The sequence below is a fragment of the Wyeomyia smithii genome, chromosome 3 (genome assembly GCF_029784165.1).
Source record: "Wyeomyia smithii strain HCP4-BCI-WySm-NY-G18 chromosome 3, ASM2978416v1, whole genome shotgun sequence".
In the NCBI taxonomy this organism is placed as follows: Eukaryota; Metazoa; Arthropoda; class Insecta; order Diptera; family Culicidae; genus Wyeomyia; species Wyeomyia smithii.
The window spans coordinates 205,335,005-205,362,508 of record NC_073696.1 but is presented as its reverse complement, the minus strand read 5'-3'; the positions used below and the strand labels follow the sequence as shown (position 1 = coordinate 205,362,508).

Genomic DNA, 27,504 nt, shown 5'->3' with positions numbered 1-27,504 from the left:
TTAGCGCATAAATTTTTGCTCTATCTAAGGCCGCATTTCGAAAAGTGTATAAAAAATGCACCTAAAAGTAATACTTACAATTGCAATACAGTCATACCTCGATACAAGGCAACTTTATTTTTAGTTTCGTTTAGTTATATCGAGTTACGTTATATCGAAGCACGAAAATTTTTTTTTTTTTATTGATGCAAAATTCTTTTTGGTTACTCAAAAGTGCACAAAAACTTATTTTCCTTCACCTTAAATTATATATAAACCTGGCTTATGTCCCTTTAAGACAATTTTCGTATACAAACATAACCAGTCACAAAACATTGAAAAAATAAATGTCAATTTTACCGGTATTTATTATATATTTTAACGGTATTTATTAGTTTCAAAACTAACTCAAAACAACATTTATTCGGAACATTATACACCCCAAAAATAATTGTTGCACTTTAATTTTGGAAAATTGAGAAAAGTTACGTTATATCGAGGTAGAAGTTACGTTATATCGAGTTACGTTATATCGAGGTTGCCTTATATCGAGGTACTATATTCAAATCTGCTGAAATATTTTCATTATTTTTATTGCATTATTATAATTTAATATTATTTTAGCTTTAAACTAAGATTTCTGCATAAATTCAAATTTATGTTTACTATTTCAAATTTTTGTTTCACTGTTCAAATTGTCTTACCGTTTTTATCAATTTGTCAATTTAGTCATGTTTATTTTCCCCGTTATTTTTGTCATCTTTGTTGTGTCGAGCATTTTAACTATCATAAGAAGGTAAAGCCCTCAGATGAAAAATAAATCAATTGCATCTATCATTATTTATCTGCTAAATATCCAACTCCTCTCGTTGTACCATCCACACCCTCTCCGCCAGCGACTGTCGTCTCTTCCAAGCATTACCAAGTAGCTAGCGCCTCGAATTAATCACCGGGGAAACTTATTAACCCAACAAATCGATTAATTCCTTCGGCACCAGCATCATCTGCTGGTTGGTACCACGGCCGACACTTGGTCGGGTTCATATTGGCATTCCACGAGCTTCGAGATGGTCACGGTCGGCACAGTTGCAACTCCGCAGCCTCTAATAGTTTGCCGCAGCAGTACTCGCAATTTCCAATAGGCCATAGTTTGCCAGTTTTTCTTCATTTAAGAACATTATAATCATGGAAATCCATCCGTTGCGGGTCGTTCGTCGTCGAGCGAAGTGCGAGAAGGAACTATACGCGTCACGATGCGACGAAAAGGTATTTAGGGGAGGTTGGATAGCGACAAAACCCTTTTAACAAAACAGATTCGTTGATAGTAACCCAGTAAGTAAGTTCTAGACCGAGACCGCATTCCTCTATAGCGCAAGGTCTCGGTGCGGCTTCACGAGAGCCGATCAGTGATGACCTTTCTTCCCGTCCGGTCTTCCCCCATCGCCAGTCCATCACCGCATGTAATCACGCGCAAACGGCTTGTTCTCAGCACTACTTCATTTATTATAATTATTACCATTTATTTACAATATTTACTGATTACGGAGTTTTGCTCTGACAGGCGTACCGCAGCGGCAGCCCTTTTCTAGCCGATCGGTCGCAGCTTCCGCAACCATCACTGATTGGCCAGGATGCAGCAAACATCAAAGTACAATCGTAACTCGAGTGGGTTAATGCGTACCAACTGTACAAGGCAAAGGCTCCAGAGTCTGCTGGAGATAAGGGAAAACAAGGTTTAATATTGACAACCCATTCGTTTAGTAATAAAGTGTCAAAAATCTATAAGTGGGAAGTATTTTTCCCTGGTTACCCGTGAGCCGTGAGTTCGATTTCTGACCATAGTTTTTTTTTTTTCGTTCTAAATATGGGATGTTTAAGGTCGCAGTTTCTCAAATGACGCTTTAGCCGAACCCTTACGCCATATTTACAACAAATCTTTTGAGCAAGGAAAGTTTCCCACAGTTTGGAAACATTCATACATGTTCCCGATATTTAAAAGCGGGGATCGTCGAAACGTTAGGCACTACCGTGGCATTACTAGTCTTTCTGCTGCATCAAAACTGTTCGAAATAATCGTGAGTACGTTTATGCTCTTACGTACAAGGAGTTATATTTCTAGTGACCAACAAGGTTTTATGCCTGGCCGCTCAGTAAGTACGAATTTGCTTGACTTCACTTCGACTTGTATATCGCACATGGAACAAAAAGCTCAAACCGACGTAATCTATACAGATTTGAAAGCAGCGTTTGATCGGATTGACCATAAAATATTATTAAAAACAATTTCACGGCTTGGTGCATCGCAGAGGTATGTTGGTTGGCTTAGTTCATACTTATGCGACAGAGTTCTACGAGTGCACATTAATTCCTGCTGTTCGTCACAGTTCTCAAATACCTCCGGCGTCCCACAAGGTAGCAACTTAGGGCCGTTGCTGTTTACGCTGTTCTTCAATGACGTTTCCTTGCTGTTAGATGTTGGTTGTAAACTAGTGTACGCAGTCGATCTTAAGCTGTATTTGATAATACGCTCCATCGACGACTGTTGGCGGCTACAAGGGCTTTTGGACAAGTTTGTTATGTTTTTGTGCCGCAAAAACTTGCTGACGGTCAGCATTAGTAAATGTCAAGTAGTGACCTTTCATCGCAAAGTGAATCCAATATTATTCAACTATCAAATCGATAATCAAAACCCAACAAGAGTTGACCACGTTAGTGACCTTGGAGTTGTAATGGATACGAAGCTTACGTTCAATCTGCATCGTACTAATATAATCGCTAAAGCCACGAGACAACTCGGTTTCGTTTCGAAAATTGCTCGCGACTTCAAGGACCCCCATTGCATGAAGGCGTTGTATTGTGCTCTCGTTCGGCCACTCCTCGAAAATGCTAGCTTGGTTTGGTGTCCTCAACAACTAGTCTGGAATTTGCGACTTGAGCGAGTGCAGAAAAGATTCGTGCGAGTTGCGTTAAGAAATCTTCCGTGGCCTGACCCGATTAACCTACCTCCATATCCTGACCGTTGTCGTCTTCTTGGGATTGACATATTGCAACGGCACAGAGAAGTTCAACAAGCGGTGTTCGTAGCTAAAGTTCTGAACTCTGAAATCGATTCACCAAATATCCTTTCCAAATTGAATTTCCGGGCTTCACAGCGTCTTCTTCGCTCTACTGGACTACTACAACCTAGCTTTCACCGTACTAATTTCGGATTTAACGACCCGTTAGCTTGCAGTATTCGATCATTCTCCAAAGTAGAAGACCTTTTTGATTTTGGCACACCACCACACAATTTCGCAGTGAGAGTTCGTCGTAGTTTTTAAGTTGAATTGACAAGTGCACATTCATTAAGACTATTTTTGTCAGATGAATTTTTTTTACAAATAAAGAATAAAGAATAAAGAATAAATGAAATCACTAAAAACATTATTAATTCTGTATGATTATGAAGCTAATATTACTCAATGCTTTTTATTGCAGTTGTGGTTTGTAGTGACTTTTTAGCACATTGTGTTATTGAAACCGAAGGTATAAAATGGTACACAAGGCTGGAATTACATGGACATTTTTGGCAATCGTATAAAATAATACCATGAGTTTAAAAATTTTACCTTATTTTTTCTCTCACAAATGAAAATAATGTTTAAATAGGGTATCGAACGTCTTCGTCAGTGGTTTTCTTCGGCCCTCTTTTGCATAAGATTGCTGCAGAAAAACTGCCGAAGAAAACCACTGACGAAGGCGTTCGATACCCTACCAAGCGGTATTGGTAAGCGATACCCTACCAAGCGGAAAATCTCTCAATTAAATTTCTCAGTTACTCAAAAATCATCCGTTTTAAAACTTCATAGGTAAGAAACCGTACATGGCAAAAAAAGAAACTAGAATAAACATTTCTGCTTAATATTTTCCCCATTTAAAAAAAAAACATGATTTGGAAAAATTAAAAACCCATCTTTTGGCGATACAATTTTTAATTCTACAGAGTTGGCCCAAATAGGGGGGCAGAAAAAAATTCATCAGAGATGTGATTAGAAGTAAAAAAGATTTGAAAAGAGAAGTAAAAAATTGAAAGATTTCATTCGCTCACTACGCATCATATGATCCGACATTTTGTTCCATATTTTTTCAAACTGGCTTTAATTTTTTAGCTCCTATTCTAATTTTTGAATCTTTGCTTTATTATTCCCCAAATAGAAAAACAATTCCTTGAAAATAAAATCTGGTAAATTATGTTTCACTTTTGATACACGTGAAGGGATAGAGTATTGCTGGAACACTCATTCGCGGTCTCCGATTATAGACGTTAACAGATGATTCCGAAAACCTTTTTGGGATAGTAAATGGCATTGATTCTGATACCCTTTTTTAAAAAAAGTAGAAGGATGTATGATTTTTGAATCATGAAACCGCTCGAACTGATGAGGGGATGGATACCTTGGATTGACGCTGCATAGACTCTAGCATTCTTGGTATTAAGACTTAGATGCAACACGTATTTTTTAATCTAAACAAAAACAAACCAATAAATCACCGTGTCGACGAAAAAGCTATCGATATCGAATTGTTCTCTTTTTATTTGCTTCTGCCAGTCCTTGAATTTTACTTTTTTTAAGGTTTGCACCTTAAATCTTCTTCGAATATTGTTCGGATTGTTTCGCTTTGAATTCTTCAGCCACCCTTGTTCGCCGATCGACGAATTCTTCTGTGAATCGCATTCACCAAACTTGGAGCTGGAAATCTGCAAGTAGGGTGTGGGACTAGTTCGTCAGGGGTTTTATTCGTCTTAAGTTTTGCTTCATTCTGATGAGAAATATATGACGAAGAAAAGCCCTGCTGAAGTAGTCCCACACCCTACTTTTGATTTTGATAGAACCTGATTGCGATTGATCTGAATATGACTTATATAAATCCAGCCAAGTATTGGAACACCCAGTTTTTTCAGGGCTTCTGGATGATAAACAGTTTAGTATGAAACTTCACCACGCACGCAATTCTTCGTATATTGGTTTTAAATTATCTCACGATTTCGATCTTTTAGAAAGCTGCGGTCTCCAGCAAAGTTGTTTAAAAGGTCACGGGCTTCTGGTTAATAAGCAGTTTTTGACAGGGTTCTTCCGCTACGTGGCGCTCTGGACCACAAAATTCATTGTATTTTGGTCGTAACTTACCTCACAATTCCGCATTCTAAAAATGAACACAAAAATTTTTGATGTCAATCATTAAAAACGAAAATGAAAACAAAATAATTTAAATTCCTTTAATTCTCCTAAAAAAAATCAGTCGCTGAGTTGCCGAATACTGCCACTCTCTGAGCGTTGGATTCGCGAGATTAATTTATTCCATAACTACACTAACAAACTAAACGTACACCGATGTCACGTAGAGCATGTTATTTCCAACCAAACTGTCCATAAATCAAGTTTCCTGCAAACCCAGCTTCATTCACACATAAGCAGAATCTCACCGGTCAACCTCAAATGTCTAATTAGAAACATTACTGTTTCGTTCCCCACAGTCGACTTGAAAATGAAAACCTAAATTAATCCACCTAGCGGTCAGACCCAGCCTTTCTCATTCAAACTTATTATTTGTAAAAATAGATTCACATGAACGCTTCAATCCAATAAATGTGTATTCACTTTTTGGGTTCTAAAATACTGATGTTGTAATTGAAGTATAAAATATGAAATTTGACGTAATGTAAGTGCTCAAGAAATAGCGAAATAAAAGAAATGACTCTTAATTTCGAACAATTCGATCACGAGCGATACCGGGAACATTCAAATGGTACGATACTACATTTAAATTATATTGAGGCCACATATATTGATCAAAGCAGGTATAGTTTTAAATAGCCTTTGAATTTCTTTTCTTTCCATAACTTTTGAACCACATATCAAATTGTTATAAAGGTTTGTTATTTGTAAGTTTGAGAGATGACTCGTTCGTATGACACTAGTTATGTTCAAATAAGTCGTGTAATCTTTGAGATAATAGACTTCCGTTGTTTTATTAACAATTTAATACCTAACGGTTGCTTAGTTCGATTATAATCAAATGAAATGGGAACGTATAGGGCAGTCTAACTTTGAAACCACGTGTTAAATCATAATTCATCAGTTAACCCTTAACTAGCCCGTTCATCTGATAATACTATTGATCAAATCGGTTGTGTACTTTCTGAGATAATGAAGTTTCGTGATTTTCACAATTTTTTTTCATAACTTTTGAACCACAAATTCAATCTATATGAAATTCAAAAGTTAAGGGTTTTCAAGATAGCTTGTTCATTTGATACCAATTTTATTGAAATCGGTTGTGTGGTTTCTAAGATAATGATGTTTCGTGATTATTACATTTTTAAACATAACCTCTTAAATAAAAATCCAATTACAATGAAAAATAGGATCTTTTGGGGCAACTAGAACTTTCATTTGCATATAATTTCATTAAAATCGGTGAAAATAAAAATCTGCACATACATACACACATACATACACACATACATACACACACACATACATACATACACACACATACATACATACACACAAACATACAAAAAATGCTCAGTTCGTCGAACTTAGTCGAGTGCTATATACCATGCGGGCCCTTTGGAGCACTTTCATATCTTCGGTTTTGCAAGTGATTTCTATACTTTACTAGGAGAAATGCAAAAAATCACAGGAGGGTTGTGTGCAAAGCCACGACCGCAAGGTTGAAGTAGAATACTTTTACAAGAAAGATAACCCGGCTGCTTGCGTGTCAGTCATTTCTAAATCGGATTTGTTTCGTATATACCGTTTGTTATGCACAGTATCAACAAATCGTAATAAACATCATACTGCTGTGCATTTGCTGCAACATCAAACCTCAGTTGCAGTTTAATAATAAGCATTCATTATGCTCTTCCTAATACATTTAGTAGCCTTGAAAAGGGGCGATTGCTGCAATTGCAACTTTCATTCAACTATTGCATAAATGCTTCATGGTCAGATATACCCGCTGCAACTACTACGCTATCCATAGCCATGCCACAGTTGTGGCCGCTATACGCTACCATTGGTATCCGCTGCCCCTGCATCAGTTGCCCCTGGCCTAGCTGCTATCGATGCTGAGATCCGCTGCAACTGGTGCGCATCCATTGCTATGCCACAGCTGTGGCCGCTATCCACTATCGCTGGTATCCACTGCACTGCTAGTGCTGCTGCTAAGGGAGGACGACTACTGTTGTCGCTTTCTAGAACTTTTATGAGCGGCTTCGGCTGAAACAGGCTCTTATATAGGCCAAATAGCATATTTTAAACTGCAAGGTATACGATTATGTCGACCGTGCTTGGGAAGCAATCTTATAACGACCAATCAGAAGTCTAATTTTCCGTTTTGACAAGGCTTAACTATTTTCAATAGTACAATAGTTTGAATAATAAAATTACAATTATCTTCGTTTTGGAAGATTCATAGAAGATTTTCCAATCTATTGCTGCAAGAACGAAGGAAATCCATCGAATACTAACCGATTTATTAAAATTTGAAATTGGACATATTTTTCACTTTTTTCGGTTTTAGATTTTAATTCCACATCCCTATGTAGCCGAACTTCCTGAGAGAAGTATTCTACTTCAAAAGTTAAAAAAATTATTAATTAGGAGTAAAATATTCGTGCTGAAGAAATAGCGAAATAAAAGAAATGACTTTAATTTTCGTACACTTCAATCACGAGCAATACCGGGAACGTACGTATAGCACAATACCAAATTTAAATTTTGTTGAGGCCATATGTTTTGATCAAAGCAGTTACAGTTTTAAATAGTCTTTGAATTTCGTTTCTTTTCATAACTTTTGAACCATATATCTAATTGCTTTAAAATTTCTTACTTGTGAGTTTGAGAGACAACCCGTTCAAATGACACAAGATATGTTCAAATAAGTCGTGTGATCTTTGAGATAATAGACTTTCGTTGTTTTTATAATTTTATACATAAAAAAACAAAGCCTTGGTGCTACATTCCGATTCGGAACTTGACCTTCTGTTTATTTATACACAGACTTCGCAGCCGACTATTTAGTGTACAGGACAATTGCGGGGCTAGCGCTATGATCCTACTGACACTAACAGTCTCTCCCGAGACGAGACTCGAACCTACGACGACTGGCTTGTTAGGCCAGCATCGTACCTCGAGACCATCTGGGAGATTTAATACATAACGGTTGGAATAAAAATACGATTATAGTCAAATAAAATGGGAACCTATAGGAAAGCCAAATTTTTCATTTGACACTAAGATTGTTGAATTTAGTCCAGCCATTTTTGGGAAAACGAGTGAATTTGAAAAGTCATCGGAACATGTTTCTTTTCACAATTTTTGAACCACGTGTTTAATAAAATTCATCAATTAACCTTTAACTAGCCCGTTCATTTGATACCAATATTGTTCAAATCGGTTGTGTACAATCTGAGATAATGAAGTTTCGTGATTTTCATATTTTGATACATTACAGGCAAAGTAACTGGCCGATTACATTGAAATTCAATAATTGGTGTTATGAGGCAGCTGGACCTTTCATTTGACACTAATTTCGTGAAAATCGGTTCAGCCATCTCTGAGAAAAGTGAGTGAGTTTAAGTAGTCTTCGGAATATGTTCCTTTTCCTAGCTGGATTTCACATTTTTAAACCTAACAGGCAAAGTAATAGTCCGATTACAAAAAAAAATCTATAGGGTCTTATGGGGTAATTAGACCTTCCAAATGACACTGATTTTGTGGAAATCGGTTCAGCCATCTCTGAGAAACATGAGTGAGATTAAACACTCTCCAGAACACGTTTCATTAAATAACTTCTGAACTACAAATCCAATCTTCATCCTCAGAAACTCAAAAATTAAGGGTTTTTTAAGTAGCTTGTTTATTTAAAACCAATTTTGTTAAAATCGGTTGAGTAGTTTATGAGATAATGATGTTTCGTGATTTTCACATTTTTAAACATAACCTCTAAACTAAAAATCCGATTGCAATGAGATTCAATAGGGTCTTATGGGGCAACTAGACCTTTCATTTGCAATTAATTTCATGAAGATCGGTCCAGCCATCTCTGAGAAAATCGAGTGAGATTGGGCGAGCGTTACATACACACACATACACACACACACACACACACACACACATACACACACACACACACACACATACACACACGCATACAGAAAATGCTTAGCTCGTCAAACTAAGTCGATTGATATACGAGATTCGACCCTTTGGAGCACTTTTATACATTTGGTTTTTTCAGTGATTGCTATACCTTTCTAGGAGAAACGCAAAAAAAGGCCAGAGTTGCTGGAGATGTGAATATGGAGTTTTCCGTCCCATTACCCATCTACGTGTTTTGTATCATCGAACAGATCTCAATGCGTTTCCATAAAGCGATGAGTGTGTTTTCACCATGTCTTGCATCCGATAGCTAGAAAGCAAATGCTTGTGCTATTCTCAAACTCAGTTTTCAAATCGTACCATGATTGTTGGACACAAAATGACACCTGGCAGCTCTCGTCATACTTTTTCTTTTCTCCGTGTGCGTATAACGAATAAACCAACATATACGCTCCGGATGAATTGGAGTTGCAAGAAATTAGTAACATGTGCAAAATATGCAATAGTATGTGTTTTTTGTTGACTGGTGGTGAATGTTATTACTTTTTGAGTAATGAATTAAATAGAAAGAGGAGCATTTTTCGTTTTTGCTTACGAAGAAACAAGAGAGAATTTTGCGCGTGTTTGTAACGGCCATAGTCATGATCTCGCACCGTGTGCAAAACACATGACAATGTGTGTTGTTACTTGACGAGAGAAGTATGTTATTACTTTTTAAGTAATAAATCTATTACAAAACGTAGAATTTTTGGTTATTGTTTTAGGGTAACAAGGAAAAATTCTGGGTGTAGGTTTGGGAATACACTCAATGGGGTTGATCAATTCAATGGTCTGCTCCAGATGACGTTTACCTCTACAGACGGCACCGGTAACGACAATGAACAACAGCAGAAGCTATGTGCTGCTATGCAATTCCACTTGCTGCCGTATCCAAAACAAGAATGAAATTGAATTGTTTTGAGGCTGTCTTGTATCAAGTTGCACGAAATAGCTTAATTTAGGCAGTGGCTATGAAGAGGTTATAGACGAGAGCCAATAGTGCATTCCCGGTTAACTAGGATTAATACGAACAATTTTCTGCAGTTTGCGGTAGCGTAGATAACTTTACAACTGATTGCTGCAGATAGTAGGACTTGAGCGAAAAATTATGTGATTCAGACTCACTGGCTCAAACATTCTTCAAATAAATGTTAGAATACACTCAGTAAACTTTGAGGTTTAGCTGAAGTCAAAAGAGGATAATAATGTTCGTCAATGCCATTTATTGACATCTGAATATTGTTTTTTCAACAAAGCAAATTTTTTGTTCAGTTCTGAATGATTTACTGTAATATTTAAAATCAACATGAGGTGATTTATTTGCAACTATATATGATAATTTTAATCGCTATATAGCTAGCCACGCATGCTGAATATATGCACACATACGCTATATAGCTAGCCAAACACGCTATAGACATGCTACAGCTAGCCACACACGCTGCAGCATGCACTTGCTATATAGCTAGCCTAAATATTCAAAACCATGCGCCGCGTTATTGTCGACATTCAAATCGAATTTGCACTAACTCAAAGCCCTCGACCTCCTGAATAACTTTGCTAAATACCGCAACTCTCTAGGTTGTCGGAATCACGAACAGGCATTCTAAAAGTACAGCCTTTTGACGTAGGACTACGTCTTTGTTTTCTATGCTTGATTACATTTTGTAAAATTGAAAATGAAACTGGCAAATGTTGCGTTAGATTTCAAACGATTGTAGCAAGCGAACGACTTAATGCATCTTAGTCAATGTTTCGGTTGATAGATAAAATATGTGACAGTTGTTTTATATAATGTTTAACATTGTTGCTTTACTGCTTAATGGTGAAATAAGGTGAAAAGTTCCAAGGTCAAGCTTTCCCGTACATTTCCCTCGTTATTGCCTTGCTTCCCGAGCACGGATAACAATAACATGAACGGAATAAATTCCACTGTCTACATGTTATGACTCAACAAAGTGTTTTGTTTCGTTTCTCTTTCTCGAGACTGCGTGACCACGCCTTCGACGCAAAAATCTACGCTCAACTCGATACAAAAGACTACGTGTAGAAAATTCAGCTTCATTCTTGTCGTCACACGGTAGCGAAGAGAGTATGGCTGTTAGAGCTGGACTTACGTTTAAAAAAAAATCGGAAAAGACCGCAAGCCAATTTCGAGCCAATTCAGTCCGACGTCGATCACTTTTCTAACTATAATTAGTTAAGCGCATTATTAATAAATTGTATTTTTTTCATTTCGAAGGCTTTGAAACCTTGTTGAAACGCAGATAAATTGGTTTTTTAATGCTTGCTTTCCCTAGCACGGCCGACAGTATTATATACCTAATAAAACCAGAATGCACTCTTATAAAAACCTTTCTTCTGCTCAAAAAATCAGTTTACTAAGCAGAAGTGGTTGGTTGCAACACTTGCAACGAACACTTGCGAACACTTTATTGAATGGTGTACACTATGATTACGATAAACTATTTTCTTTGTGTTAATAATTTCTATTCAACACTATTTTATAGTGTAAATTGCTTATATTATATGGTGGCTCTGGAAACAAAATGGCAACTGGGATCGATTTACGGCCCATTATCATCTGTGTTCCGGCAATACTCATTTAAGTTTGTATTTTGCCATATTTGGCTATTTTCCAGGAACATTATTTCCAGAGAATTATTTTATAAGTGCTGGATAAAAGTTATTATGATTGATCAGTCTCGAATACAAAAATGAAAGTAATGTAAAAAACTATTTAATGTAGTTCTACTTGACTATGCATGCATACAACCCTTCTGTTTTTCATCAGCGGACTCGTTAAGTCGCAACTCTCATAGTAATCATTTCTCCTGAGATTTAGCGCTCGTTGTTATAATTGAGCCCTGTATGATTATTGAAATATGACAACCTGAACTTTATTTTCACTTCGGCAATAAACCTCGAGCGCATAATTTGTCATATCCCGTCATAACTTTTATAATAATCGCGTCATAATTTGCACAAAGAACCGACAAACAAGTGCTACTCCCAGGCATCGTTTGGTCGGTTCTTTGTGAGATTCAAGTTAATTTTGATTCATTCGTGGGTAACACACTTGTGATCAAATTTGCTATACTATTTTATAACACATTGCGTTTCTTTCTAATGATGGTAATACTAGTTTAATTTCATGGTCTCTTTCACCATTTGAAAGAATAAATAAGGATTTCGGTTCCGCTAAGCTCGAAATGTAAAGCTGTAGTTAATTAATCGAGTTTTCAAATTATTCCCGCTTGCTTTTTTTTCTTCTATTGCAGACCTGCAAACGTTTCCACGAGTGCACTGTTTCCAATCCACCGGAGTTCGAACCGACCATCGAACCCGCAATCAGCTGGTGGTGACAGCTCGGATCACATTACCACCACTACCCTTGCCAGCAGCGTCCGCTCTCGAGCGGCTTCGTTTGGCAGTGCGGACTTATGTAAAGTGAAGACCATAAAATAATTATTAAATCATCGGAATCAGCGATTGACCGCGCGGGAACGGAGCTTCAAAGTGTTCGATGCGCTGGCCAGGCGAAAAGTCGTGATACAGCGAAGCCGCGCTTAAGTATACGGCGGTTTGCGGTTTAGTTTCGGTGAATAGTGCAAGCGTTGATGGTAATAAACGAATGCGCAGTAAGGTTCGAGTTTGGTTCGGAAATCGAGCCCAGATCTATGGCGAATCAAATTAGTCGTGTGAATTATGGTCGCTAATAGTGTTATTCGTTAGTACAAGCGAGGTGAGTGGTAATGCATGTGATGAAGTTGAGGTGAGATCGGTCATTCCCGATAGATTAGAAAATTTTACGCTTGTATGAGGAAAACGACGTGTTTTGTGTTCGCTAGTGAAAAGTTCAACAACGTGAAATTGACATAATGGCCCAGCATTAGGAGCCACTGCTTTATATAGGACATTTGGACAGCTTGAGCGATGCAACTATTCGAAGAAAGGTAAGATCGAAACATGGTTTGATTGATGGTTTTAAAAATTTGATTCCCAATAAAAATTTTGAAAAAGAACCATATTTCACAATAAACAGGTGTACTTAATTCACCGGTTCAGGGTTAATTAACGTATGATTTCATCTTAGACTTAAATTTTTCCCCTTTACTGATGTTATCGGGATTTGTTATTTTTATCGTTGATGTACAACTACGAACGACGCTAGGCTCAGCGAGTGCCTAGCGTTTCGATTAAAGATGATCGTGATTGTCTCGCTGGACGGAACTTCGAGAAGGTCGTGAAGGTCGATTGATCGATTGTATTTGCATCGTACCTTCCTGTAGCGATGCTGATGGTCTCATCCATGTTCAATCTAGTCACTTCGATTCCATTCCGCTAAAATGCCGCTATCAAAAGTGTTATCATATGTGAAAATCTTCAAAATCCTCGCTTTGCCGAATTTGGTACTTGTGCTTAAGTTGTTTCTTCCCTTCACGCTTGTCACAAACTAACCAGAAGCAGTTTGACTACAAGCCAAAATAAAACACCTAATCATGGCCGTCACGCGGCGGCCAACCCAAAACTTGGGCTTGATATACGAGTTACGCTTAGTCAGCAGTTTCATCTCCTTTTCAGCGCTATAGAACCAACACTTTAATCGACTGCTCTTAATTCCGCACCCCTGATGGTGGTGGCTGCGTTGCAGCGGTCTGAATTTCGCACTCCTTGCGTTACTGCTATATTTTTTTACATTCTGTCAAAAATATAAATTTGATATCTTGAACATCGGAAAACCAGTAGCCGCTGGGCAGTAATTTTTTACGGTTTTATTCATATTATGTACGTAAAAAGCACATCCGAAAGAAATCGCTCCACCTACCGTGACCGCAGCGGGCTCTTAAAACTATATTTTTCGTCTGCCAACCCCTGATCAAAAGTGACAGCCATTTTTAAGCGCTATATTTTGATACGGGTAGGTATGAGGAAAAAATGCACCTTTGACAATTGAAATATTCACGTCAATCAAATCAAAATGTATTACTCGCTAAATTTTAAGTATTTGCAATTGCATCTTCAATTCCATCTGGGATCGATTTCCGGCCTTTAGATATCTTCGTGATTACAAAACATTCATATTAAGGGGTATTTGACCATCAGAAACCCGTAGTTGCTACCTTGGATTGAAGGATTGAAGTGGGACCGATTTCGGACTCTGAACATCATTTCGATTTTAGAAATAACCATACTGTTTGGTATTTGGTCTCGATTTTGGAATGACCATATTTGGCCGATTTCCAGCAACCGAAAGTTGCCACGAAAACACCCTTTAGACTTAAAATTCTTTACAATTAGGTAAATTGAAATGACTATAGAAATTAACGATCTCTACTTTGCAATACGAAAATTTCAACTAAAACTGCAGCCATTCAGGCATCATTCCGGTGCTGTAGAATCTGCCTAAAATAGGTTCGGGGTGATTGAAATAGTGTCTCTCGTTTGAGAACTTTAATTTATTACTGTTAAACTTTGCTAAATCAGTTCGACAATCTGAAAACAAGTGCTGACAGAGAGAAAGGTAGTGAACAGATTGGTATAGTTATGTTTGTATTTCACCTTACATATTTCGAGTATTTCGTGGTAATACACTTTGCGTCTTGAGAAACTGGGAAAATGACAGAACTTAAAAAAAGGCGGAGTTACTTACAACATTGGTCCAAAAAAAAATCGCGAAGTGAGATGATATTATGGTTAAAATCTCTCTGAAACGAAAACCGGACAAGACAAAGGATGCTATTATGCCCAGTGTTGATGAAAGTCATTTTCCCCAGCAAAATGCTTCGAAAATTACAGCCAATCATTTTCAATTTTCCCTTCCAATGATCGCAGCACTCTTTCAGATACCGTCTGCCGGGGTGAGATTAAGCCACGGGGGTGAGATTGAGCCAAAACGGGAAATGTTTGTATGTTAAATTACTTGCGATTTCCAAAACCTAATACCTCAAATTCAATTCTTTATGAAACATGACATATTTATTCACAACTTAAAATGGAATATAGATAATATCAGTGAACTGTTTCGCTTCAAGAATGTTTCAAAGTTCAGGGTGAAAAACATGCGCAAAAACGTTATCCAAAAATGTCCCAGGAAAACCAATCCGATCAAAAAATCACATCAACCTACTGCTCAGTTGGTACGTTAGGATGTCATCTCCAATGTGTTGAGGAAATATTATGCATTGAATCTGTGCCGGCTCAGAAAATAATGTTTCTCCAAACTGTACACTTTTCGAGCCCTTTTGGGGTGAGATTGTGCCAAGCTATATTGAACGGCACAGTGTGTGGAATTCACATTCACGACAAAATTATATCAGTATACACCAAAACACTTACATTGTTTACATTTGGTATGTTTTTTTCCCCACAGCATAAGGTAAAAGCTTGAGAAGCTTACTGTTCTCAATTGTTAGATGGAAATTTTCAATGATTGATATTACTTATGGAATGTAACAAAACTTTGTACACCAATTCTATATAAACAGATGACTTTTAAAGCGAAGAAGGAGGGTTGTGGGTACGTTCCCAGAGGTTTTGAGATCTCCAATGAAATATACAGTTGTCAATGACACATAATAATTGAAACGAAAAGTCTTCTCAATCTTCATGCCCTAACGTTTTTCCCTTTCTAGGCTACCTGGAGACGCCACTATGTGTATAGAGACTGTCTATAAGCCACGTTCTCATAACTAATTACTCTATGTATCAATTTGATCCGGCCATACATTTTTTTATAATTCATATGAAACATAGTTTCTGATCAACCCTCTTAAGCCCCTTAATAGTCCACGTTGTTTATGGTCGTCTCATACTTACTGTTTTATCATGTTAGTCATGTGGATTGTTCGTAGACACACTACTGTTCATTTAACAGGTATTAAATTCAACTTTTTGTTTTTGGCACAATCTCACCCCATAGAAGGGGTGAGATTGAGCCAAAGTTCATGTATTTTTAGCAAAATTATAGTTTATTGTAACTTAACCATATTTGTTGTAGTTGTTAACAAAACATTCTAGAATGCATTGGTGTATTTTGGATCGAATTCTTTGCTTAAATGTGTGCGTTACAAGCTTTAGAACAAAAAAGCATCATTTTTTGGCACAATCTCACCCCGGATGACGGTACACTAGATTTTCGTCCTAGTAACGTGCTGTTATACTTAGATGAAAAATATCGCGCGCATCGTTCACGGTTACGGAATAAAATTTGACGACAAATCCAACCAAATGATCTTCACTTCAAAGCGAAAAAGAAAAACAAACAGTCCACTCAACCAAAATGAACCTCACCAAAACACCTTTCCACTGACACTGACCGAAGCCTTGACAATCTTCGTTAACTGATAAACTGATTTTGTTGTCTTGCTTCCATCGCATGAAATATAATGAGGTGTTTTGACCGTTCACTTCCATGCAAAAAGCGGGATGGGAGAACTCTGAAAGGATTATAAAAAAGTAACGTTTATGGATGCTTTTTTTCACGTTCACTCAAGAGTGTCAACAAATATCAACCCTGAATTTATGTCAGTGCGGATATCGTACGTGCTCTGATCTTGAGGTTTTATTATAATAATAAAATTTGCAATTGCTCAGTATTTTTCAAGGTTATCACAGATTTGAAAGACGATAGTGGATAATTTTTATAAAATCCGGTAAGGATCCGTAGTAGTTTGATGTTCACCATGGCACAATAATACTGTGCATAAACAGCGGTTAAAGTAGTCTGTTTTCATTTGAAAAATCAGTGTTTTGCAAAAGGCCAAACATGTTTCAGAAAATGTGTTACACTACATTCAAAATGTTAGGACGTCTTGAGAAAAGCTTTTGGTGCGACTCCGCAGCAGCATTCCCAACTTCATTCTCATGTCAGCACGAACAGATTATCGTCCCAGCCGCACAGCTTCAATATGCAACACGCAACAGCATAGTAAATTGTTGCGTGGCTTAGAGTGCTGCACTTCCTGCTGGAAAGGGGGTTTTTATTGTAACATAAAAAACACGGTATTTTTACTGTAAGCTTGTAAACGATTGTTGTCATTACCATGTTTTAACAACGTTTTTTGTTGTTGAATCTACCACCGACAATAATTTTACCATGAAAAACATTGTCAGTGACTTCTAAATGTATGGGAAAAATGCCTGAAAAAATGCTGTTAAGATACATAATGACCCCCCTTTTTCATGGTAAAAATAGCAAAAACGATGTTTTTTATTGTTCTGGACAATGATATTCAATGTAAAATTGATGTATCTACAATGAAAAACATAGTTAAATTGTGGTATAGCTATGTACAGTTACAGCAATTTTTAAGGTTTTTTTTAATGTTTTTGTAATGTTATTTTTTTCGGGTAGGCAACAGGAAAAAACTTTACCTTGTTTGTTTATGTTTGGTTTCTCATCAAGAAAAGACATGATTGTTTTAATTGTTTCAATCTACGAGGCGCTTTTTGAAGCACAAATAAATCACATCCTAGTAAGGTATGTAGCATTGTAAAATTTACAATTAAAATGCATCTGAATGATATATCTTATGATGCAAAAATTGGAGTATGGCAATGGTTTTTCGTAAGCAAACGTTATTGGTTCTGTACCGTCCAGTTGCTATCGTCTCTGGCAATGACGATAATGTCTCAAAACGTTAGCGTCATCGTCGATAACGATAACAGACGGTATCGTCATCGGCTTTTACGATAGGCTATCGATTAACAACCTTGATCATATTTATCTGACATATTTCTTTGGTTTTTGATATTTTTTACTAAAACAGAATTTCGTCCCAGCCGCACAGTTTTAATATGCAACACGCAACAGCATAATAAATTGTTGCGTGGCTTAGAGCGCTGCACTTCCTGCTGGAACGGAAGAGCTGCTGTTAAGCTGGGATTACTTCATAAACTAATTACATTCTTTTGTCCTATGCTTCCGTTGGATCCGTTTCTGTGGAAGATTCGCAGTCAACTAAATCACCTAGTCTTTTCTTCCCATCAGATATAGTAAGTCACTATACAAGTGTAAGAGCAGGCAATCGTTCAGTTACAAAAATATCTTTTACAAGGCAGTGTGTGTGGTTCATCGAGGCGTGTGTGGAGCATAGAGCAATAGAGAAGGGTGATCGATATTGGTATTAGGAGAAACTACCTCTCCCAGTAGTTCAATTCGCCAAAACACCATGCCGGAGACATCGGAGATTGCGGATTCGTGTCCCATCTGAACGTTATTATTCATTATTCGTATCTTCGTAAAACCACCTACATTGCATATTTGTAACTAGTTCATGAAGGTGATTTCGATATTGATGATTTTACTCGTGGAGGATACCAAGGGACGTTGAGCAACATAGAGAACAGAAATTCATGGGGACTTCCCGGCCATGCCTCTGCGTCGTCGGCTCTGCCGAATATACGCGCTGGTATTTGATGGGACCAAGTCGGTATTATTGATTCCGAGTTGTTGGAACCACATAACACTATCACTGGGGAACGCACACTGTGTCCACAGCTGCAAAAACGTGATCGAAATTATTTTCATCCAAAACAATTTATTTTAGAACCGCAGTGTCTTCAGAAAAGTTGTTCCATTAGTTATTCTCCATGTTATAGAAGTTGCAAGTTTGTGATTGATCCAATTAGCACTAGGAAACGAATGTTACTTTCTTATTTTGTAATATAAAAATCCACTTTGTTCGGCAAACTTGTAGCACTTGTAGCACATTTTCAAAAACAACTTTTAAGAAGACATCATTTTTATCTCACATATTTCTTTGGTTTTTGACGTTTTCTACTAAAATAATGCTCTAATGTACACTAATTAGTTTTTACTCAAAAAATTGGTTTTTATTGCCGTGGTGTCTTGAGCAAAGTTGTTTCATTATTTATTCTTCGTTTTATAGAAGTTAGAATTCTGTGATTAATTTAACTGAAAGTGAGAAAGAAATTTAATTTTTCTCGTTTTTGCACATAAAAATTCACTTTGCTGAGTAAAGCTACAAATTTTATAAAAAACATTGTCGAAGACACCATACTTCTGTCTGCCAATTTAAATGAACTATTGAGAAGTGTTCTTTAGAATGCCTCTTAAAATGATTTTTTTAATAAGGCTTTTTATTGTGATTTTGTAAAATTCTTCTATGTTCTATAGATATCTAGAGAGAGAATATAAGAGACAGCGAGAGACGAATGCCTATATCTAAATTGAATAATATTTTACTAATACGATTTTGTGGATATCTTTTAGTTAATTAGAGCATTGTTTTAATAAAAATCGTCGATGAAACTGTTTGTTTTCTTATAGCAAAAAACATTGTAGAACATCGAAAAATTGACACATTCGTTGTTTTGCTTTCGTCTTGATTAGACGCAAATTGTTTATCTCCGTTTGATTCGCAAAATAACAATACACGAGTTATCGTACGGGTGTTTTTTTTTTCGATTAGTTCTTGTGTGCGATAACAATAGCCTGCAATATATCGGCAGAAACATCTTCTGCACACTGGTAGGGGCAGGCTACCCCGCCAGTGATCTGATACGCAGCTGATATATCAGCAAGAATAATTCTCCCGCACCGCTGTTACCCCGCTAGCAGCACGGACCATCATACGATCGAGCGAGTGGAAGTCAACTACAAGTGGCATCTACAAGGTCGAGTGTAAGATACGGCCACTGTGTCACAACACGAAGCTGGATCGTCATTGTTTGTTCTGCGGAGACACTTGATTAATCCAACTATCAGCCGTGAGGTCGTGACTTAGACGTTCGGTGAAGTATTCACTTTATAATTTTTATCATTATTATTTTTTTTTCTTCATCTAGTATCATTATTATTAATATTATTATTATTATTGTTATTATTATAATCATTATTATTACTATTGTTATTATTATTATTATTGTTATAATTATTATTATTATTATTACTATTATTACTATTGTTATAAGTATTAGTATTACTGTCTTTTTTTTTATTTTGATCCATTGTAGTTTGAAAAATTGTTTTTAAAATTTAATATCAACTACTTGATCCCCCCACCCCCCACATTCGAATATTTATCGTTTGTGTGCGGTAGAGCGTAACGCTCCCGCAAAATGGACGACATGCAGGTGCAACTATTCCTGGATGTGGAAACAAATGGGGAAGAGATTGAGATCTCCCCCATCAATTCCCCTCTACCTTCCCCGCTACCTAGCCCCGTACCAAGGGTACCGGCAACACGGGTGAAAGCTTACCCAGATGCTTCGAAAGGTCCGTTCGTAGTTTACTTTAGGCCCTTAAGGAAGCCTCTTAACATTTTACAAATAGGCAAGGACCTGGCAAAACAGTTTTCGGCCGTAACCGAGATTACGAAGGTGAGGCCGAACAAACTGCGAGTTGTCGTGAGTAGCTTGAAGCAAGCAAACGAAATTGCTAGCTACGAGCTCTTTACAAGGGAGTACCGCGTGTACATCCCTGCCAAGGACGTGGAGATCGACGGTGTGGTTACCGAAGGAAGCCTCACGGTCGATGACATTTTGCGTCACGGGGTTGGCTGCTTCAAGAACCCCCTGATTCAAGATGTAAAGATACTGGATGTCAAGCAATTACATTCAGTATCCATCGAAGAAGGGAAGAAGAAATTCCTCCCTTCGGATTCCTTCCGTGTAACATTCGCCGGATCCGCACTGCCGAACTGAATCTCTTTGGACAGGGTTCGTCTGCCTGTACGCCTGTTTGTACCGCGGTTCATGCATTGCCAAAACTGCAAGCAGTTAGGTCATACAGCCACCTACTGCTGCAACAAGGCACGCTGCAGCAAGTGCGGAGGCAATCATGCTGAGACCGCAGTGCAGTGAGGATACTGAAAAGTGTCTTTACTGCGAGGGAACTCGGCATGACCTTTCGGCGTGTCCCGCGTACAAACAGCGCGAGGAAAAAATTAAGCGTTCCCTTAAGGAACGATCAAAGCGCTCTTTTGCAGAAATGCTTAAGAGGGCTGAGCCACCCTCGACAGGAAACATCTTTTCCTTTTTGCCAACCGATGAGGATACCTCTGACGATCCCGTCGAAGGGTGTTCTTATGCCTTGCCAGAGGGATCTAGGAAGAGGAGAATGCTCAACTCTTCTAATCTTTCTCGCAAAGGTCGTAAGATAACCCCTAGCGGAATGACCAATAAGACAACACAAAAAAGGAAGCGGTGAAGAAAACCCGAAGCAAGTACCCCCCGGTTTTAATTTCAAATCAAACCAGGAGTACCCATCGCTTCCTGGGGCACCAAAAACCCCTCGTGCACCCATTTCTCGATCAGAAGACATAAAAGAAACAGGGTTCATAAAATTCTCTGATATTGTGGACTGGATATTTAAAACATTCAACATACCAGATCCCCTTCAAAACATTCTTCTTGCCCTTCTCCCTACAGTGAAAACCTATTTGAAGCAACTCACAGCAACTTGGCCCCTCATTTCAGCTATCGTATCTTTCGATGACTAATACGTCGAAAGAGGTTAGGAATTTTGTCACTGTGTTACAGTGGAACTGCAGAAGTATCATCCCCAAATTCGATTTATTTTCACATTTGATAAACACATACAATTGTGATGCGTTCGCGCTCTGTGAAACTTTTCTCAATTCAAATGACCAACTTAATTTCCACGATTTCAACATCATTCGTCGAGATCGAGACTCACACGGTGGAGGGGTACTTTTACGGATCAAAAAGTGCTATTCTTTTTTCAGAATCGACCTCCCCTCGATCTCGAATATTGAAGTTGTTGCCATTCAAACGAATATGAAAGAAAAAGACCTTTGCCTTGTTTCGTTATATAGAAGCAACTCCTTGATATAGCAAAATTGCTTCCCGCACCTTTTTTTGATTTTGGGAGATTTTAACTCTCACTGTTCGCTATGGGGGTCGCTGTACGACGACAACCGATCTTCTTTAATCTGTAACTTGATCGACGACTTCAATATGACAGTTTTGAATACTGGGGAAGCGACACGCGTACCTAATCCTCCAGCACGTGAAAGCGTGCTTGACCTATCCCTCTGCTCGACATCACTAGCGTTAGATTGCCAGTGGAAAGTAATCAACGATCCCCACGGTAGTGATCATCTTCCAATCGTTATATCAATTGCTAATGGTTCAACTCCCCCGAACCCAATCAATATTTCCTACGACCTTACACGTAATATTGATTGGAAGTGTTATGAGTCTATTATAGCGCAATCTATCGAGACTCACGAGGAACTTCCTCCGGAGGAAGAATACGCGGTCTTAGCTGGCTTGATAATCGACGCCGCGACTCAAGCTCAGACGAAACCGATACCCGGGGTAACGATTAGACAGCGCCCTCCCAAGAAATGGTGGAACAAAGAGTGCTCTGAGCTGTACGTGCGAAGGTCCGCGGCGTATAAGGACTACCGGGAGTACGGCACTGTCAACCTGCTTCGAAAGTACGAGGCACTGGGCAGGCAGATGAAGAGCTTAGTAAAGGCGAAAAAACGCGGGTACTGGCGGCGGTTCGTAAACGCGTTGTCGAGGGAAACAGCGATGAGCACTCTTTGGGATACCGCCAGGCGCATGCGGAACCGTGACGTTTCGAATGAAAGCGAGGAGTATTCAGATCGCTGGATACTCGATTTTGCCAAAAAGGTCTGTCCGGACTCTGTACCGGAACAGAAAACCTTTCACGACGCGTTATTAGTAACTACGGAAGAGCCTCCATTTTCGATGTTGGAATTTTCAATGGCTCTCCTGTCGTGCAACAATAAAGCTCCAGGGTTAGATAGAATAAAATTCAACCTGTTGAAGAATCTACCCGACTCTGCAAAAATACGCTTGTTGAATTTGTTCAACAAGTTTCTTGAGCTAAATATTGTTCCGCATGACTGGGGGGAGGTAAAAGTCATTGCTATTCGGAAACCCGGGAAACCTGCCTCTGATCACAATTCATATAGGCCGATTGCGATGCTCTCTTGCCTCCGGAAATTAATGGAGAAAATGATCCTCTTACGGTTAGACAAATGGGTCGAAACAAACGGGTTACTTTCAGACACTCAATTTGGCTTTCGCCGGGGCAAAGTGACGAACGATTGCCTAACGTTGCTTTCTTTTCTACTGAAATTCAACTAGCCTTTGCTCGAAAAGAGCAAATGGCTTCTGCGTTCATGGATATAAGGGGGCTTTTGACTCTGTCTCTGTAGAAGTTTTAAGCGCGAAACTTCATTCGCAGGGACTTTCACCAAATTTGAATAACTTTTTGCTCAATTTGTTGTCAGAAAAGCATATGTATTTCTCACATGGCGATTCGACAACTTCCCGAATTAGTTACATGGGTCTTCCCCAAGGCTCATGCTTAAGTCCTCTCTTATATAATTTTTACGTCAATGACATCGATGAATGTCTTGCAAATTCATGCACGCTAAGGCAACTTGCAGACTATAGCGTTGTATCCATTACTGGTAGCGAAGCTAGCGATCTGCAAGGACCATTGCAAGATACCTTAGACAATTTGTTTGAATGGGCTCTTAAGCTGGGTATCGAATTCTCTCCGGAGAAAACTGAGCTAGTCGTTTTTTCTAGGAAGCATAATCCAGCTCAGCTGCAGCTCCTACTAACGGGTAAAACGATCTCTCAGGTTTTAGTCGCTAAATATCTCGGGGTCTGGTTCGACTCTAAATGCACCTGGGCTTGCCATATTAGGTATCTGACACAAAAATGCCAACAGAGGATTAATTTTTTTCGTACGATTACCGGAACCTGGTGGGGAGCCCACCCAGGAGACCTTCTAAGGCTTTACCAAACAACGATATTGTCTGTAATTGAGTACGGGTGTTTCTGCTTCCGCTCCGCAGCAAACACACATTTGATTAAACTGGAACGAATACAGTATCGTTGTTTGCGTATTGCCTTAGGTTGCATGCAGTCGACCCATACGATGAGTCTTGAAGTGCTAGCGGGTATTCTTCCGTTGAAACATCGTTTTTGGAATCTCTCTTACCGGTTGCTAATTCGATGCACAGTTATGAACCCATTAGTAATTGAAAATTTCGAGAGGTTGGTCGACCTTCAATCTCAATCCAGATTTATGACTTTATATTTTGACTATATGGCTCAAGATATTAATCCTTCTTCATACGATTCCTCCAATGTCGCACTTTTAGATACTTCTAATAATGCTATATTCTTCGACACCACCATGAAACAAGACATTTCTGGTATCCCGGATCAATTGCGACCCCAAGAGATCCCTAAGATTTTTTCGAATAAGTTTAAACATGTTAGTTATGATAAAAGGTTTTACACTGACGGATCTAATCTAGATGAGTCCACTGGCTTCGGTGTTTTCCACGAAAATTTTACCGCCTCCTACAAACTCGATGCTCCTGCTTCCGTGTACGTCGCAGAGCTTGCTGCCATTCAGTACTCTCTTGGAATCATCGAAACCCTGCCCATAGACCACTACTTCATCTTCACAGACAGTCTCAGTGCCATTGAGGCTCTGCGATCGATGAAGACTGTGAAGCACACCCCGTATTTCGTGGGGAAAATACGGCGGTTTTTAAGTGCTTTAACAGATAAAAATTACTGGGTTACCTTAACGTGGGTCCCTTCTCATTGTTCCATTCCGGGCAATGGAAAGGCTGACGCTTTAGCTAAGGTGGGTGCTATTGATGGCGATATTTATGTAAGACCAATTGCTTATGATGAATTTTATAGCATTTTGCGTCAGAGAACACTCAACAGTTGGCAATCATCATGGAACTCAGATGAACTGGGACGGTGGCTACATTCCATTTTTCCTAAGGTATCGACGAAAGCATGGTTCAAGGGGTTGGATGTAGGTCGGGATTTCATTCGCGTGATGTCCAGACTTATGTCCAATCACTATACGTTAAACACGCATCTCTTTCGTACAGGGCTTGTAGACAGTAATCACTGCGTTTGTGGCGATGGCTACCATGACATCGAGCATATTGTTTGGTCGTGTACCGAATACTGTGGTGTTAGGTCTGAGCTTATAGATTCCCGTCGGGCCCGAGGAAAACAACCGAACGTACCCGTTAGAGACATTCTGGGAAGCGGTGATCTCCAGTACATGACACAGCTATACGGGTTTATAGCTAAAAACAAAATTGTAACACCCCTCCTCTCACCTTAAATCCCCACTAGCTCGTAGTCGGCCGCGAGAATGAAAAAAAGGCCTCCCTCTTTACCCTGCTAATTTAGAATTTAAAAAAAATGTACTTGGCTCAGTTAAACATAAATTGTATCGTGCCGTGTCAAATAAACTATTTAAAAATTTAAAAAAAAATCGAAAAATTGTAAAAATCACTACTAAATGTTATATTGAAAAAACGATTTTTAGTGGCAATCTAAAGAAAACTCCACAAAAGTCCATTTTATATACAAAAATAAAAAAGTAAAATTCGTTTTTCAACTTTAGATGGAATAATCTCAAAATTGCAACATCCATAAAATAGAGAATAATTGTTGGATATATTTTGCTTAAGGCACTATGGCTCTAAAATCAATTTTTTGGGTCAAAATAATTTAGATCACGTTTTTGCAGGTTTGGAAACAGTGTGGAAGGATATCGACTTCAATTAATGTGATTAACCAAAGCGCTGTGCGAAAAACGGCCACTATACGAAGCAGTTATTATACCGTATGACAACGTTCGGCCCCATACTGCTGAAGTCGTTGAAAGTTACAAAGAAACGCTCAAATGGAATGTCCTACCTCACCCGCCATATTCCCCAGATATTGCACCGTTCGTTTATCACTTGTACAAAATTGTGGCTAGCGATGGGCAAAACTTATTTCATATTTATTTATAGGGAACTATCTTTTCAAACTAAAATTGCGTCTATATTTTAAAACACAACGAAAACTTAGTTGCGCACTAATAGTACCGTGCTGGATCGAAACCCGTACAGTATCGAAATCCGTACACCTTGATGTGTTTCTTCAGTTTTAAGCACTATAAAAATGAAAATTCATATGATAGTTACATGTACATGTCCGTTGAGTTGTTGGCCTTCTGTTAAATTGAACTATACGCCAGTAGGCCATGAAATAAGAATATTAAAAATGAAGATCAATCGTGTATCGGTTTCAGTTGTCATTGCGTTGTATCGTTAGAGAATTTACTAAGGAAACGTTTTTCATATAAAAACGTTTTTCAAGCGGGATATAAGTGTTTTACTCTGTGAATCTTTTTGAAATTGATGGAAAAGGTAAGTCTTTGTCATTTCCGAGCTGTATATTGACTGGTAAATAGTGTAAATTGAATTTATTCTACAAAAACTGTGCCGTAAGGATTTTTATCCTTGTTAAATGCTTGAATCGAAATCCGTACTGCGTGTGTATCATGCATATATTGTTGAAATTTCTTCTTGTTTTTAGCATATAATGGAAGAAAACAAGTATAAATCTAAACGGCAAACAATTTCGAAGGAGCTGTGACTGAGGTGCGCAAGGGAAAGTCGTACCGGGAAGCTTCGAGAGGACCCGGCGTTTCGGTTAATACGACAAGGGGTGCCGCAACGAAACGCTACGAAAATTGCACCATTTCAGCTGATATAAAAAATTTGAAAACCGTGTGAAACTTTAGGAACCAATTGGTCCTCAGAATATATTTATTCGTGAATTTAAATTAATTATAAATCAAAGATGTTCATTTTTGTACTTATTTTTGTGATTCATTGCTGTATGGACTTTGATCTTGTCTATATCGCGTGTGTGCGGATTTCGATTCAAAAGTGTACGGGTTTTGATTCAGACAAAAAACTGTGTACGGATTTCGATTCAAAACATGTTCTATTTTAACATGTTTTTTTCGAGTTTCGGAGTGATTTTCATAATTTTGCTTAAAAATAGTGATAAAATATAAGTAAACCTATAAGTAAACAAGTCAGTTTATGCAATATGTGATTTCTTGATTTTATATTGACCGTCGAAGGTCATCATGTGCTTAGGTGTACGGATTTCGACCCAGCACGGTAATTGACTCACTCACATATGTATTGCGATAAATGGCCGTTAAATATGTTCTTTTTGGAACAGCGCACAAAAGCATAAAAATTGATTTGGCATCTTTTCAATAAGAGAGTAAAGCTATGAAAAACACGGTCTGACATATATCGAGATTGCTATTGAGTTCTGGAATTCACTTGATGTTTTATGAAAAAGATATTTACAATCACAACATCTCATGTTGCTACTTATTCCATCAATTTAAATCTAGATGCGGCAGAACAATAGCGCAAAAAACCTTGACAGCCATTGACTTTTCGGGAACGCAGGAAACTTTAGTCTTCCCAACAATGTACGATTGCGTTCTTGCAATCATGCGTAA

The 27,504-nt window shown here is 38.3% G+C and overlaps 1 protein-coding gene across 1 annotated transcript in view; it reads left to right on the top strand.

The window, feature by feature from the left end:
* The window catches only part of LOC129729976 (semaphorin-5A), a 327,831-nt gene that overhangs the window by 13,073 nt on the left and 287,254 nt on the right, over nt 1-27,504 (top strand). The window contains exon 2 of the mRNA XM_055688911.1: nt 12,449-13,123. Within this exon, the coding sequence (XP_055544886.1) occupies nt 13,104-13,123 (20 nt within the window). The 5' untranslated portion in view covers nt 12,449-13,103. The remainder of the gene's footprint in view (nt 1-12,448; nt 13,124-27,504) is intronic.